Source organism: Mercenaria mercenaria, chromosome 16 (genome assembly GCF_021730395.1).
Source record: "Mercenaria mercenaria strain notata chromosome 16, MADL_Memer_1, whole genome shotgun sequence".
Lineage (NCBI taxonomy): Eukaryota > Metazoa > Mollusca > Bivalvia > Venerida > Veneridae > Mercenaria > Mercenaria mercenaria.
The window spans coordinates 65,839,835-65,855,937 of record NC_069376.1 but is presented as its reverse complement, the minus strand read 5'-3'; the positions used below and the strand labels follow the sequence as shown (position 1 = coordinate 65,855,937).

The 16,103-nt window shown below is 33.1% G+C and overlaps 1 protein-coding gene across 1 annotated transcript in view; it reads right to left on the bottom strand.

Moving 5' to 3' along the window:
* Window positions 1-12,840, bottom strand: part of LOC123539731 (succinate dehydrogenase [ubiquinone] flavoprotein subunit, mitochondrial-like) — a 28,937-nt gene extending 16,097 nt beyond the window's left edge. Inside the window, exons 1-8 of the mRNA XM_045324465.2 lie at window positions 12,716-12,840; window positions 7,526-7,615; window positions 5,386-5,547; window positions 3,636-3,779; window positions 2,937-3,101; window positions 1,958-2,106; window positions 1,250-1,374; window positions 931-1,099 (exon numbers count right to left, since the gene is read on the bottom strand). Coding sequence (XP_045180400.2) covers window positions 931-1,099; window positions 1,250-1,374; window positions 1,958-2,106; window positions 2,937-3,101; window positions 3,636-3,779; window positions 5,386-5,547; window positions 7,526-7,615; window positions 12,716-12,799 — 1,088 coding nt within the window. The 5' untranslated portion in view covers window positions 12,800-12,840. The remainder of the gene's footprint in view (window positions 1-930; window positions 1,100-1,249; window positions 1,375-1,957; window positions 2,107-2,936; window positions 3,102-3,635; window positions 3,780-5,385; window positions 5,548-7,525; window positions 7,616-12,715) is intronic.
* Between the last annotated feature and the right edge of the window lie 3,263 nt (window positions 12,841-16,103).

The following is a 16,103-nucleotide window of genomic DNA, read 5'->3' as shown; positions in this document are numbered from 1 at the left end:
TTGAAATAATGCATTTACGCATGTGTGATAATTTTTAAGCGTATAAAAACGTATATGAAATTACAGAAACGTATGCAATGACTTTTTACTAGTGTAAATAAAATCTGAATCGTCTACAGAGCACGATCGGCATTAATTCTCCCACACTGAACGTACACATGCATTGAATGGTGCTCTATAAACCTAGGTTTAACTATTTTTTACACTCAATGCCTGCGTATATCAAATAGTTGGGAATTAATACTGATGGTACGGTAGTGTATTTTAAAGCGGTGTTGATTTAAAATGTCAACTTCCAGTGCGGATTAAACAACAAAAATGTCTCTTTCTAAGAATGTAAATGTGAACAATTACTCTACGCAATCTTTAAACCAACAAAAATGATCCCCCAAACATAGCTAAAGGTATATTGAATATTCTATTGGATTCGGTAGCGAATGTGAAGCTAAGGGAGAAAAAAGAAGTAAAAACTTAAATGTTGAATTGAAACTGAGCTGCAAACAAATGCATGGGTGCATATGTTACACCCAATACACTGACTTCTGTTGTTTTTTCACATTTACAAACTTTCAGTAGTAAAATTACTCCTAGTCATATTCAGATTTTACCATTTTACTCATTCACAAAAAATACGAGGAGTTAATACTCACAAGCCAAAAAAATTATCTGGGGCCCTGGTAATGTGTCCTTTGAATAAAGTGAGCCCTCCCAACATTCCTTTCAACTAAACGCAAAAAAATGACTATTCATACCACATAAAACTGTTTCTGAAATATTAATTTCTTAATTGAAACAGTTCTACTCAGTCCACAAATGTATGCAAAAATAAAACCAGTGCAGAACATTTCCAATTTTACAGTGCAGATTCAGATTTTAAGAGTTCCGGCAAGTCCCCTAAGACTCTTGTAACAGTCACTGTTTGATATGTACCTTCCTTCCCTGATTTCAATGGTGGACGATCTTGAGACAACGTCTCTTGATGCGAGATCCTTAGCAGTGGGTGCATAACGCTCCATATATCTCTCACCTTTAGAGTTAAGTAAGATACCTCCTTCACCACGGCAGCCTTCTGTGATCAAACAACCCGCTCCATATATACCTGGACAAGAGAAAAATATACATTATTAAAATCATTTCACTTTGGCTAATAAAGTTTCATGGTTTTGACCAAAAACGCTTTTTCCTATAGATAAATGTTTGTGGTTTTCTGCTTAAGAAAATAAAAGATAATATAACTTATGATACAGACCTGTCGGGTGAAACTGTACAAACTCCATGTCCTCATTGGGAAGTCCTGCACGTGCTGTCATAGCTGTACCATCACCCGTACATGTGTGAGCTGATGTGCACGAGAAATATGCTCTACCATAACCACTAGTGTTCAAATAGAAAAGAAAATATAGAATTCAAGCAGTCAGTGTTTAACAGATAACTACTTTTAATGTTATTTTCTCATAGTTATGAAGAGCTCTCAAGTTTCCAATTTCCCAAAATATGGAACTTTCATGGGATTGAAAAGTGACAATAAAACAGTAAATTTCTTTCGTAAAACATTCTTTCCCAAAAGTTCTATTCATATAATTGTGCTTTTTGGAATTCAAATTGCTCTAACATAGTTTAGCTCATATGGAAACTTTCCAGCTTTGGTTTTTATTATCAAACCTTTCGTGCATTGAAAAGCGGCAATAAAACAGTGAATTTCTTTCAAATAACTTTCTTTCCACAGAGTTATATTCATGTAATAGCACTATGGAAGAATTTAAGACACCCTAAAATAGTTCAAGTCATATGGCAACTTCAAGCCTTAACGGTTTGGAAGACTCCAGGATCAGGTCCAGGTGGAGGACAGCTGTCGAAACACAGACTTTCTATTAGCTAGTTGGAATGCTTCATCGCATGAAAAAAAAACAGAACAAATATCTTTAATTAGCCTATGTAATTTATATTTAAGTCTTACCCTGTAGCTAAAATTGTATTCTTTGACTTAAATCTGTGAATTGTGCCATCTTCAAGACTAAGAGCAGTAACTCCTCTACATTCCCCATCTTCCATGATCAGATCAAGGGCAAGATATTCTATGAAGTAATGTGTGTCATATTTCAAGGACTGAAAACAAAAGAACAAAAGTTTTAACCTGTAATTCTCTTCAAACACAAGTAAAGGTCAGTACAAATTGACAATACTGTCAAACACCAGGGGTTGCTGGTTCAATCCATGGGCTAGCAGGATCTTTCCTTTTCCTTGCAGAAACCAAGCAGTACTAGTACGAAATCCAAGAAAACTGCCTAGTTAATTGACTGCTATAACTTATAAAACAATACTTAACAATATTAATTAATCAAATAAAAAAAACACGAGAAATCAACAGTTTTCCAATACAACAAAATGCATGACAGAACACAATAAACAAGAGAACAATTCAGAACAAAATGTATCTCACTGATACTTTTCAAAGTTTAATAGTATTTTGATGCCCTAACAAGTTGAAACTATTGCTTTATACAGACTATTTATTTACGTGTATATCTGTTTTTCTACATGTTTGAGATACAGATGCAAAAGGAATTTTTTCCTCAGATACCAGTACACATTGTGACACCAACTTCTGGACTTGAGAAGAGATTTTATTACTATGTAATAAAATTATCAACCAACATGAATACCCCATCTACTGGCGAGGTGTAAATGAGAGGAATTTTGTTTGTTTAGAAATATTATAAGTGACACTTTCCGCTTAAGTCATATGGCAGCTTTTAAACTATTGTGTTGGAAGGAAGACTACAGGCACCCTTCTGGGTATTATTTCACTCATGCATGGATGTGCCCCTAGGAAGAACAATACATCTATATCTTCAGTATAAGTATTCAGTCTTGGGACCAGCTCAAACCCACACAACTGAAGGGTCAAGTGCTTTGATATCAGTTAGACAACCTACCCTTCCATAAAGTGTATGAAGCAGTGAGTGTCCAGTTCTGTCGGCAACAGCAGCACATCTGTGTGCCTGTCCTCCCTTACCATACTTCAAACTCTGACCACCAAAGGCTCTCTGGTAAATCTTTCCATTCTCCAGACGGCTAAATGGCATACCATAGTTCTCAAGCTGAAATGATAAATCATAGTTCTCTAGCTAAAATGATTCACCCTTATTCATAAGCTAAAACAAAGTATACTTTTTATGTGTAAATGATAGATCATAAATTCTAGGCTCCTTAGTTTAAATGATAAACCATACCTTGTGAAAAATCGCGCTTCCTCAGCTAAAAAGTACTAAGCATTCAATTGCTCCAAAGTTTAACTGTTTAATCAAAGTTACTAAGCTTAAATAATCGTAAGCTAAAACATACTTAATAAATCATAGCACATAAGCTAAAAGTAAAATGAAAACATACAGAGTTCCTGTGCTAAAATAACAAATCACGGAACCATTGTTCTAACATATGCATAAATGGACTCCATACAATTATTACTAATCATTAAACATCATGCAATAAAAACTAACAGGTATAAATAACGTTGTATGAAAGTCCAATGTATTCAAAACGTTTGGTTTAAATGAGCTAAAAAGTTATGGTGAAAAGGTCTATATTTTGTCACAATGGAGGCCCTAAATAGGCACACAGTTAACTGAACATACCTCAATGACAGCTTTTGGGGCCTCTTCACACATGTAATGTATAGCATCTTGATCTCCGAGCCAATCAGAACCTTTCACTGTATCATAGAAATGGTACCTCCAATCATCCTCCTCCATGTTGCCAAGTGCTGCATTTATACCACCCTGACAGAACAGCAGTAAAGATTCAACAAACTAAATCAAAATACCATTCTCTGAATAAAGGTCATTTCTATACAATCTGGTTACCCAGGCTACTATTTTCTCTTGCAGTTTAACCATATATAGCAGAAATCTACCTGTGTTGAGAGACCCCCTTTTAAAACAAGAGCTGTCACACTACTATTTCTATGCTGGATAGTGAAACTGGGCACATATGAGGAAACTAGAGCTGTCACTGGAGTGTTTAATGACTCCAATTGTGGATGAAGATATTGCACAATAGCTGGAGTCTATGTCAAAAATATCAACTTAAAGTAATAAGAGAGGTAAAGATAAAATGTATCAAAACACTAAATAAGTATATCCTAAGCAAAAAGGGGCATAATTCATTAAATATTGGAGCCAGAGTTATGCACCTTGTGTCATATGGTGTGGGTGATGATGTTGAACAACTATTTTAAGTTTGAATCAAATCCATTCAGTAATAACAGAGACAGAGTGAAAGTGCATCAAAACTTTAACCTAAAATTCTAAGTAAAAAGAGGGAATAATTAATGAAAAACTGGTGCCAGAGTTATGCACCTTGCATCATATGGTGTGGGTGATGATGTTGAACAACTATTTTAAGTTTAGATAAAAAAATCAGTAATAACAGAGACAGAGTGAAAGTGCATCAAAACTTTAACCTAAAATTCTAAGTAAAAAGGGGAAATAATTCATGAAAAATTGGTCCCAGAGTTATGCACCTTGTGTCATATGATAAGGGTAATGATGTTGAACAATTGTTTAAGTTTGAATCAGATCCATTCAGTAATAACAGAGACAGAGTGAAAGTGCATAAAACTTTAACCTGGAATTCTAAGTAAAAAGGGGAATAATTCATGAAAAATTGTGCCAGAGTTATGCATCTTGTGTCATATGATGTGGGTGATGATGCTGAACAACTATTTTAAGTTTGAATCAAATCCATTCAGTAATAAGAGAGGTAGAGTGAAAGTGCACCAAAACTTTAACCTGAAATTCTAAAGTAAAAAGGGGAAATAATTCATGAAAAAATGGTGCCAGAGTTATGCACCTTGTGTCATATGATGTGGGTGATGATGTTGAACAACCATTTTAAGTTTGAATCAAATTCATTCAGTAATAACAGAGATAGAGTGAAAGTGCATCAAAACTTTAACCTGAAAATCTAAGTGAAAAGGGGGGATAATTCATGAAATATTGCCAGGTCAGTATTCAACTCATATAATGAAGAGGTCACCAGCAGCATATCAAAAATATATCTAGAGCCTCACCAGTACACCATTATGTAACAAAATTCATTATACAAATTTATTGACTAACAACATTTGTTAACATATTTTTTTCTTCTTTAGATAAGAAAGTAGGAATAGTAGGAGTTTTTTCTAAAAAAGTAAGAAAAAAATTGGAACAGACCTAAAAAGTAGGAAAAGTAGGACTACTTGAAAGCCTGTGTTCATGAACATCTTAATATACATGTAGTTACTAAGTATACCTAGGTGCAGTATATAGCATGTACATTAGCATTTTCTTTCTGGTCTGGTGCCAGTGACCTACACTACATAGGAAATGATATCAAACAATTTACCTGTGCTGCCACAGTGTGGGAACGTGTGGGGAAAAGTTTTGTGATACATGCTGTCTTAAAGCCCTCGTTGGCAAGACCGAAAGCAGCTCTAAGGCCTGCGCCACCTGCTCCAACAACTACCGCATCATACGTATGATCAATAACAGGGTAGTCTCGTGACAGCTGAAACAATACAACACTGTTTAATAGTTTGTCAAAAGAACTGATTATCAATTTATCATTTGACAGCTGAAACAATGACACGCATTAATAGTTTATGACTTGACATCTGTGATCAAACGTTTACCAAAAGGGAGAGCAGTGGTCTAGTGGATAAGGTGTCGGCAGCTTAATCCAGGGGTCATGGGTTCGAGCACTTGGGTCACGACCATGACTTCGCACGACACCAGTACTGGTTTTTTCAGGAAGCGGACTCGAGAGTGGTTCCTATAAGCTTGAAGCTTTCATCACAATCGAGCTAAAACAAATTAGCATAAACTAATCGTTTACCACGCTAAAATAATGAAACACAGAGCTACAGTCTATTACATGACATCTGTGATCAACAGTTTATCACGCAACAGCTGAAAAAAATGACACATATCAATTTTTCTATCACATAACATCTGTGATAAACTGTTTATCACATGACAGCCATGATCAACAATTTATCACATGGCAACCGAAACGATAAAACACTGATTATTAGCTCAATCATAACACAGTTAAATCATAAATCATTACAAGAGCACCACCTCCATGTGCCATCGCTTGTCTGCAATGCTGGAAAATATGTAAGAAAAGAGTTGTAGTTCAGATTTTCTATGTACAATAATTATGACAAAATGCAGGTTAGAGTTATGGTTCTTAGCTTACATTGTCCCCTAATGATGATAAACAAGTGTTTAAAGTTTCAAAGCTGTAGCTGTTATAGTTTTTGAGAAAAGGTGACCTAAACAAAACTTTTAACCAATAAACTCAAATTTTTTAAGTACAAAACGGGCCATAATTCTGACAAAATGCAGGTTAGAGTTAAGGTTCTCGGTATACATTGTCCCCCAATGATGATAAACAAGTGTGCAAAGTTTCAAAGCTATAGCTCTTTTTTAAGAAAATTTTAACCAATAAACTCAAATTTTCTAAGTACAAAAAGAGCAATAATCATGACAAAATGCAAAACAGAGTTATGGTTCTTTGCCTATGTTACGTAGTCCCCTAATGATGGTAAACAAGTGTGCAAAGTTTCAAAGCTGTAGCTCTTACAGTGTTTGAGTAAAGGTGGTGAACGTAAACAAAAATTTTAACTAATGCCGATGATCAAGTGACAACAATACCTCGTAGATTTTTTTCAAAAAACAGACGAGCTAAAACGGCACTAGACAATTTTTGGGGACAGGTACCCATACCCTCAGGAAGGGGAATTTTTCGAGATTTTAAGACGAAAAGGGGAAGTTTTAGCCATGTATATGTAACTACTTTTCACACTTACTAATACTGTTTTCAATCATTTCTAACTGATGTGACTATATTGCAACAGTAATCTTCCTTAGAGGCACTATATAATTTTAAAAGAAAGAGTTAATATCTATTTGTGACAAACAATCTATCATCAGGATTTATTTTTCAAGAAACGGTGACAAAAAAATATTATTTAGGAGGAATGGACCAAATTAAGGCCCAAAAATGGCAAACAGAATGCCAGTAAAAATGCTAATTTCTTCAAGGTCAAGGTCACTAGGCAGCCAGGAATCACAATGGGGGTGTAAAATTAGTTTCTAAATCATCCAACAAAGTTTAAAAGAAATATATGTAATGGTTGAGTTATTCCCAATTGTTGATGCCGTTGCCGCTGAAATCTGGATCATTTAGTCTCGCTTCTTCCACTTAAAGTGGGCGAGACACAAATGGACAAACTTTGTAAAAAAGCAAAACAGAGTTGAGGATCCTACAATTTACAAACTGCATGCAATATCATCACAGTGAACAAGTTTGTTAAGTACAATTCATCAGTTATAGAAATACAATTTCACAAATAAAACATAACCAAATCAGTTCATTGGTGATGGCAATAGCTCAAACTTTAGTCAAGCTAAAATACGATGAGAGATGGTGGCTGGCAAACTTTAACAGACGAGAGTAGGAATATGTTAACTCAAGTTACCTGTTCGCCTGTCTTTGCTGATTTGTTTGTGTGATTCTGTCCAAAAACCCTGAAGTGGAAATTCTTACTTCCAACAGCAGCTGGTTTAGCCTGTATAGATGTAAAAGAAAATTTAATCACAAAATGGTTAAACTCAAAAAAACTTTATACTTCATGAACTTTATAACTAAAAGACCTTTCATTTCCTAATGCTTTATAAATAGCTGTGTTACTTAGGCAGTATTTTTTTCTGCATTCTGGACATCCAATGTGCATAAAACAAGTGTAAAGAAGATTTTCTCTCCTGCAATTTTTGGCAGCTGTCAAAATTCATGCTTCAATGTGGCTTTATGAATATGACAGCTCAGGGCTACTAAAAATTGAATTTCCTGGAAGTCTGTTGGGCATCCACTGGAAGAATTTAGTAACTGCCAGAATTTCTGGGTAGCAACCCCGCCACCCCATCTGGTTTCCAGACATGGGAATTCTGGGCCAAATTCTGAAACCCTGTAGTGTTCATTAAAAAAATAGGTCACCAAGGCAATTTCATGCTTTATTATCGACATAAATTCATTACCATATATAATATCATTACAAATTTATACTTTCTACAAATACTAGACTATGTTCCCAATAGATTTAATTGGGGATTTCTTGGACAATTCGACCCCAAAGACATTTCGACCCCAAGACATTTCGACCCCTCAGAAATAGTTGTATGTTTTCATTTTATATTTCTTCCATTTTGCATATTTTAGAAAATATGAATATATAGATCTATATAAATATTCTATTTTTAAATGAATCATACACACAATACATGTCAGTGAATAAACGCTCTGACCGGAAAGGATCGGCCGTATGTTTATTATTGGAACTAATTGAATTATTTCTTCATGTTTAATTTGATAATTTAAGAAGAAAATATATTTTGAAAAATCACTTTTTAGAAGAATTATATCATGTTTATATATGAATATAAGAACGTTTACTGCATTTATTACCAAAGCACAATTAATGTCCTTTGAATATATGCGGCGTAACAAACACGTGCCTCTGATTAGTCCTGATAGAGTTCGATTGGATTATCACACCTATTGATTATATCAATTAATCAGTATATTTGTAAGCACACACAAGTGACATGTGACAAATAATGTCTAACAAGATAAGTGCAGTTAAATATGATAAGCTTTTATTTAATTTAAAAGCTAACAAAATTATGGCGATTGTGATTATCCACGAGTGCGCAAATTTCCCGTGCGCTCAACAAATTTTCAACTTCGTATAAAAACGTTTTGCGCATTTTATTTTCCTTTTGTAAATTAATTATTTATTTGAGATATGATTGAATTCTATCATAAATACCTGTGTACATTAGAGAATTTTAGGACATGGAAATTCCGAATGCACAAATTTCCAGTGCTCACGCCGATTTTCAAATATGTACAAGAAGTAACGCGAGAAAGTATTTTAATTTCACTTTGAAAAATAATAATTTATGATCTATATGTTTGAATTAAATCATAAATCACTTCAAAAATACCATTTGTTGAAGAAATACGGGTGTATTTCGGTTATGGCAATTTCCCGCGTGGTCGCCGAATTTCAGTCGCTTATAAAATCGTTTTGCGTTAAAGAATTTTATTTATCCTTCTGAAACTTATTATTTATATTATACACGAATGATTTCTGCAATAAACCCTACAAAAATACCAATTATTAATAAAATAAGGGTGTATTTCGGTAATGGAAATTTCCCATGCGGTCGCCGAATTTCAGTCTCGTATAAAGTCATTTTGCGTGAACGTATTTTATTTTCCTTTCGTATTTTATTCATTTATGATATATATGATTGAATTATTTCAAAAAACCTTCAAAAATACCTTTAACTTACAAAATACAGGTGTATTCCGGTTATGGAGAATTTATTCCGGTATATCCCGGTTTTTAGGTGGATTCCGGTTTAATGTGTGACCGAAATCGCTTGAAGTTGTTACAATCGTACTTTTAAAATAATGCGTTAAATCACGTGTATTTGCTAAAATATTTAATATAGAAAAAGTAATACGGCTGCCACATTTTCCTTACAGATATGAAATATGATAATAATTCTCCCCCCGTTTTTAACAGAACAGTACTCACATATTCTTGTATTTTGCAGTAACGGGGATTTCGTGTTTGATATTTTACAATAATGTTGACACATGTTTATAAATATCCGATGTCACCACAATCGCTTAATTGATTGTTAATTGCAATGCGCACTGCAGATAAATATACACGTGCTGTATATCACCAAACAATTAATTTAATCAAGGTGTGATGATCCAATCAAAAGATCACGTTTTTCTGATTATGATTTTAAATATCAATATAATGAAGATTTTTATTATTATTATTGAAATGTGAATCTCATGTTTATGTTACATTATGTACATACTGAGAATTTAATAATAAAACTTGGAAGATGGTGACATCTTTAACTTCTTTGAGTTACATTATAGTTATTTATATTTGGTTGAATCCCATAGAAATGAGATGCATATATCTTTCACACACACACACACACACAAAAGTCAAATAAAAATAAATTAATAAAGAGGTATTAAAGACGCGACTTTATTAAAGTTATTTTCATAATTAAAATCAACGAAATCGGCCCATGATTTAAAAATCTATTTTTTTTTTTTTTTTTTTTTATTTTTTTAATATAACCGTGTACTAAAATAGTCTTTAAGATTATTTGAAAATATAAATAAACACCAAGTATGAAAAAATGTTATATGACGGTTATTTTAAGATAGATAATCTGAAAGATTTGTTCATAAATTATTTACGTAATAAACGCGGCTGATACATAAATCCCGTTATTTTCATTAATAAAAAAATAATTTATAAATGATGATTATTTCGTTGTTGTGAGATAAAAATCACTCATTTTTCATATGAAGGCATGTACTAATATAGTCTTTAAGATTATTTGTTTTTAAAAAAGAAGAATTTTAGAAAATAAAGAAATTTAGACCAATATGGCTCATTTTCGTAAAAAAATCTTATTTTCACGAAAATAACCGTATTTTAACATTTTAATCGGTAATTAAGCGTTGTTACATTTTGAAATTGCTCAAATATCTATAGATTAAAGCTTAATTATTATAATGACGGCATTCTTAGATGTTTTCAGGCATATCATTGAATGGGGTCGAAATGTCCAAGGAGTTGGGGTTGAAATGTCTTGGGGTCGAATTGTCTCTTGGGGTTGAAATGTCTTGGGGTCGAAATGTCTTGCTAGCCAATTTGTACCTTTAAAACCACATTTACTTTAATGCGAAATAGTCTTAAAACACAAAGTGCCTGTTTCTTACCATCAAAAGAAGCGTGATCATACGGTGATAATTAATTTACCGACAAATAATTGCTTTCACATACACAATGGGGTATCAAGTCAACTCGTCCCCAAGTCAACTCGTCCCCCAGTCAACTCGTCCCCGATTTGGTCATTTCGTCCCCCAAAATTGGTCATTTCGTCCCCCTCATCATAAAATTTGGTCAACTCGTCCCCGATTTGGTCATTTCGTCCCACAAAATTGGTCATTTCGCCCCCCTCATTATAAAATTTGGTCAACTCGTCCCCCGTTTGGTAATTTTGTCCCCCTTAATATTTTAAGCATTTTTGCATTTTTATGATATTTTTGACTTTGAAAACTTGTATTTAAAATCATCGTGAGTTTTGAAGGAGTTATATTGGAAATAGTTAACTTTAAATAATTAGGTTTGATAAAATGATAAAAGAAATATACTGAAAATATATAAGACAATTAACTGAAATAAAATATAAAAAATAAATACAATGCTCTTAGTATTAAAAATATAATATAATAGGAAATCTAATTATCTTTTTAAAAATCATAGTAAGAAAAGAGAGAGCAATAAATCGTTACCCCTGGTCATAATAAAAGAAAGTTTTATTTAGAAATACAATAAAGAATAAATAAAATATCTGTCACATGCTTATATTAATTTTTTGTCATTAAAGTAAAAAAGAAATACTTCAAAAGTAGGGAAACAGTGGTTTCTAAAAAAGTAGAATGAGCATATACCTGCATGCGAAAGGTGTTAAAGGTTATTAATCACATTAAAAGGCGTTGATTGGGCTGATTGGAAGGTGTTAATGGTATTTAATTGCATGAGAAGTTGTTGATTGACCGGATGAAATGTGTGAAAATTTCCCCCAAGTAGAATTAAATGTGTTAGTAGTTAATTGGAGTGAGGAAATCATTTATTATAAAAAAAAAACGTTTCATAAAAAGTTTAATATTATTCAAGAGTTTGAAAATAAGCAGCAACAAATACGGACTTTTAAACAGCTATCATGTTGTCCAACATAGCAGACTTACAAAAACAAAACAGAAAAAAACCTGAAAATCCTCCTTGTTAAATCGATCACTTTTAAAGCAAAAAGCTCTTAAAACAAACTTGAAGCATGGATATACTTATTTGAAAGAAAAAAACAGATTATTATCATACTTTGATTATTATTTTTTTCAAAATACGTTTTAAAAAGGGGGCCGAAAAAGGGGGGACGAAATGACCAATTTGAAATCGCCGAGGGGGACGAAATGACCAAATCGAGGACGAGTTGACTGGGGGACGAGTTGACTAGGGGACGAGTTGACTGTAAATCCACAATGGCGCATGGAAAACACGTCACTTCCTGTATACAAGATCTCATTCAGTTGTCATGTTCTTTTAGAGAGGTTTGCTCTATATGCCTTTCAAGTTGCCAATCTATTTATTTTTATAGCTCTTTGGTCAAAGACATACATATATATATACTCACTCTCTTACATAACCAAAAATTGAATGTTACTAAACAGCCTTGACCCCGTTCTATTCAAGGACAACAAACTTCAACATGAATCTAAATGATGAGCTATATAAATAACGATGACACACGATTCTGTAGACTTATATTAACAACTTTAAGATATAATTTCACAAAGAGAGAGAAATCAACGTTCTGTAAGAAATTAAATAGCAAAAGTATGATTACGAAAGTAGTGACCTTCACCTCTGATGAATAACATTAAAGTTTTGCCGCTGTTTTACGAGTAAAAAAAGAAAGGTAGTAAAATCTATTAAATGGATTGCAATAAAAAATATTATGTTGACATAAATATATCATTAAATAGCAGAAACAATACATACTAAGCTCTGTAGCAGCGTTTTTTGCGCTACACATCCAGTTACTTTCAGTAGGCTCGCCATTTTGTCACAATTTGTACTACGCATGCGTATTTAAGACGTACTAAAATACTATACCATACAAGTTACCATATTGCATGCAGGCATAAGTTCACTAAATGTTCTATTTTAAGTTAGAAGATATTCTAACTAAATGTACATTATTCTATGTACAAATAAGAAATATAACATATTTTCATCAGCATTTCCAGCATTTCACTTCTCTTGAGACGATCCTTGTCTCGAAGATCTGTCTTTAAAAATAAAAGGTAAGGGAAGAGTTCCCGGAAGCACTGAGCACCCCAAACACATAAAAAATATATAAAAAAACTATGAAACAATATGGGGTTGACCATCCATTACCCAGTGACTGGGACATGTGGTAAAATGCTAATATTGCGTAGGTACACAACAGGAAATACCTACGTTCACTTTCTTTATATCAAAGAAGTATAAAATACATTTATTTTTATAGCTCTTTGTTTTTTTATAGCTCTTTGTTTATATCAAGCAGCTTCGATAAAACTTGGAATGATAAAACGTAGCTTAAAATCTTCCGCAATCATTCCTCTACACAGTACAAATAAGCATCAATATAAAGCTTATTGAAACTGGCCTTTATAAGACAGAAAAATAGCGCTACATACTGATATGGACTGTAATATACTTTCAAATGAACCACGGAGACATCTAATTCGAATTAATACCATCGTTATTACTATAATGGCGCAGTCGTCAATATTCATGTCTCTCCCCATAGTGGATAAATTTATTTCACCAATCACAAATAATTCTTCTGAGATATGGAACTTTAATAAAGTGACTGAAATTAAACAAACCCAGTCTTGGTATGAAGCTATGCATTCAGAACGGAGACTAGTATGGTAGTTTGTTAAAAGGATCTTTGTATTGTTTTATTACTGTCGATCAAAGATAAAAATTATGTTTTCTTATTTTCTCGTAACCTCTCACATACTTGAAACAGAATAAGCCCGATGAAATAAAAGCCCAAGGTGTAACAGCTGATGAAACGAAATGTAAAATTTGAAAGATATTAGAGGATGCCTATCAGTTTCTTATAGAATGTTCACTTTCTGTAGATATACAGAAACAATATATTTGATTATGCAAAGTTAATCATGATAAAATCATGAAGTTGATGAATTCTGCAAATGGATGTGCAATAAAAAGGTTATCAACTCATTTATACGGTATTTGAAAGCCCAAAAAGCTAATTTCAAAATATTTAACTTTACTTATGCCGGGAAAGATAATATGTTAACAACGAATGTTAAGAAACACGATGATTATGAAGTCTGTGTATACACATGTTAGTAAACATATAGGTCTGAAGTTTGTCACCCGACTAATTTATTTTATACAGGCCGCATTTCTTGTGTTCGGCTTTTTATAGTTGTTTCTCCACGATAGGCAGTTCTAAAGACCAACCAGGAATGAATTGTTTTATTATCTGTGCTAAATATTGTTTCGTAAAGTTTTAAATAGTGTTTGTCTAAATTGTTAATTTTGCTTCTGTATAAGGCCATTGAGAACATTCTTTTATAGTTTGATAGATTATCTGTTTATATACATTTATTTGTTAAGGTCCACAGTTAACTAGTTTAACTGCATCCTCAGTCTTTTGCCACTGGTCATTCGTAGGATGTTTCCCGCTGCATCTTTATTTGTTTGTTGTGTCCTGTTTTTCCGTGCGTTTTACAGTATTCGTATTTTATGTATATACTAGCACAGGCGCTTGAAGCTCTATCAGTAAATATAAACATACATATATACCATATCCCACCCATCTAATATACTATGAAATAGTACAGGATCTCTTTCAGAGATCTACGATCTCTTCAAGAGATCTAACCTTCATATACTTTTTATTGATTGAGCTTCAAACACCTGTGATACTAGTCAGGTACACGAGGTACATACACTGTCTGTAGGAATTTATTTCGAACGGACTGCGTTATCAGAATGTTATTATTCCAAACAAATTTTTGTCCTTGTAGACTTTACTTGCACTGACATTATGGTGGATATTGAAATACACATCTACAAGATTAAAAACAATCTAAAACCCATACTTGTCAGATATATTGTCAAAACAAGTGTAGGCCTAACAGAACTAAAGAAACTAGCACAGGAGCAAACTGGTCTAGTCACGTAATGACGGACGGGTTATTGAACAGTATTTTATCACTTGGATAGCCACAAACATCTAAATTATTTAAGACAAAGTTTGTTTAAATTTCTTCGTGAAAGTCTTTTTGATATGTATGATAGAAAAACATGAGACAAAAGGATGCATATATTGTAAAGAAAACTCAATGCTTTTATTAGTAGTAACACCAGACTATGCCAGTGTGGTTTTGAAAACAAATGTGACAGTAAAAATCTCTCTTAGAAGATACATGGCCCCCTCTTTTCTCTTCATTCTATGTCAGTGTTAAGATAATACTCCAAAATAAGGTATTTGGATTTGTACTCAGAGATGGGTGTAGCAGCTCAATGAACATTGTCCAATTTATTTAAATTTTATATTTATCCTTTCGATATGCTGAACCTATACATCATAACTATACAAACTGTCGAAAATACAAGAGTTAAAATAAGGCAATTTTATATTTCTTTACTGAATTCTACGATTACAATATAGATATATGCTCCAAACCTAAAAGCTGTTAAGTTAGTTAGACTATTATCACTATAGTTATCGTATGAACTAAATTTTGAAACATACTGGATATTACTGTCAATTCTAACGTTTTTAACTCACACATCACGATACCACACAAACGTAAGAAAAACTGTCACATTGACCTAACATATTACGAAAGGAAGGAAAATTGCCAATACTTTACATAAAGAGTTATGTAAAATATATAACCTATACCATACTGTTCCTTCCGGAGGTAACTGTAGGGCAATAATCACTAAATGTCGGTATTGGTACGGATGACTGCTTCGTTCGAGTCATTTTGTATTAGCCTGGATATGTTAGGACACATCAGCCAAGCTGACTACGAAGATGTACTGTAGCAATCTAGCCAGACTCTCTAAGCTCCGCCTACGTATTTTGTGTAAGATCTTTATCAGAGTTTAACAGCTGAGCATTAAAATATACAATATAATGAACAGTATTTATTTATTCAGTTTATCCCAGACCCTCAACATTGCAATAGATTACTGGCTTAAATGTTTAATAAACAGCATTGGAATAACTGACATTATTGTCGTAATTCATGAAACACTGATGTAATGACACAGGGATACTTCAGCTCGTGAGTCACATCAGAACTAGTATCTTAACAAATGATTACATGCGTCTTATATGCCGTTTTAA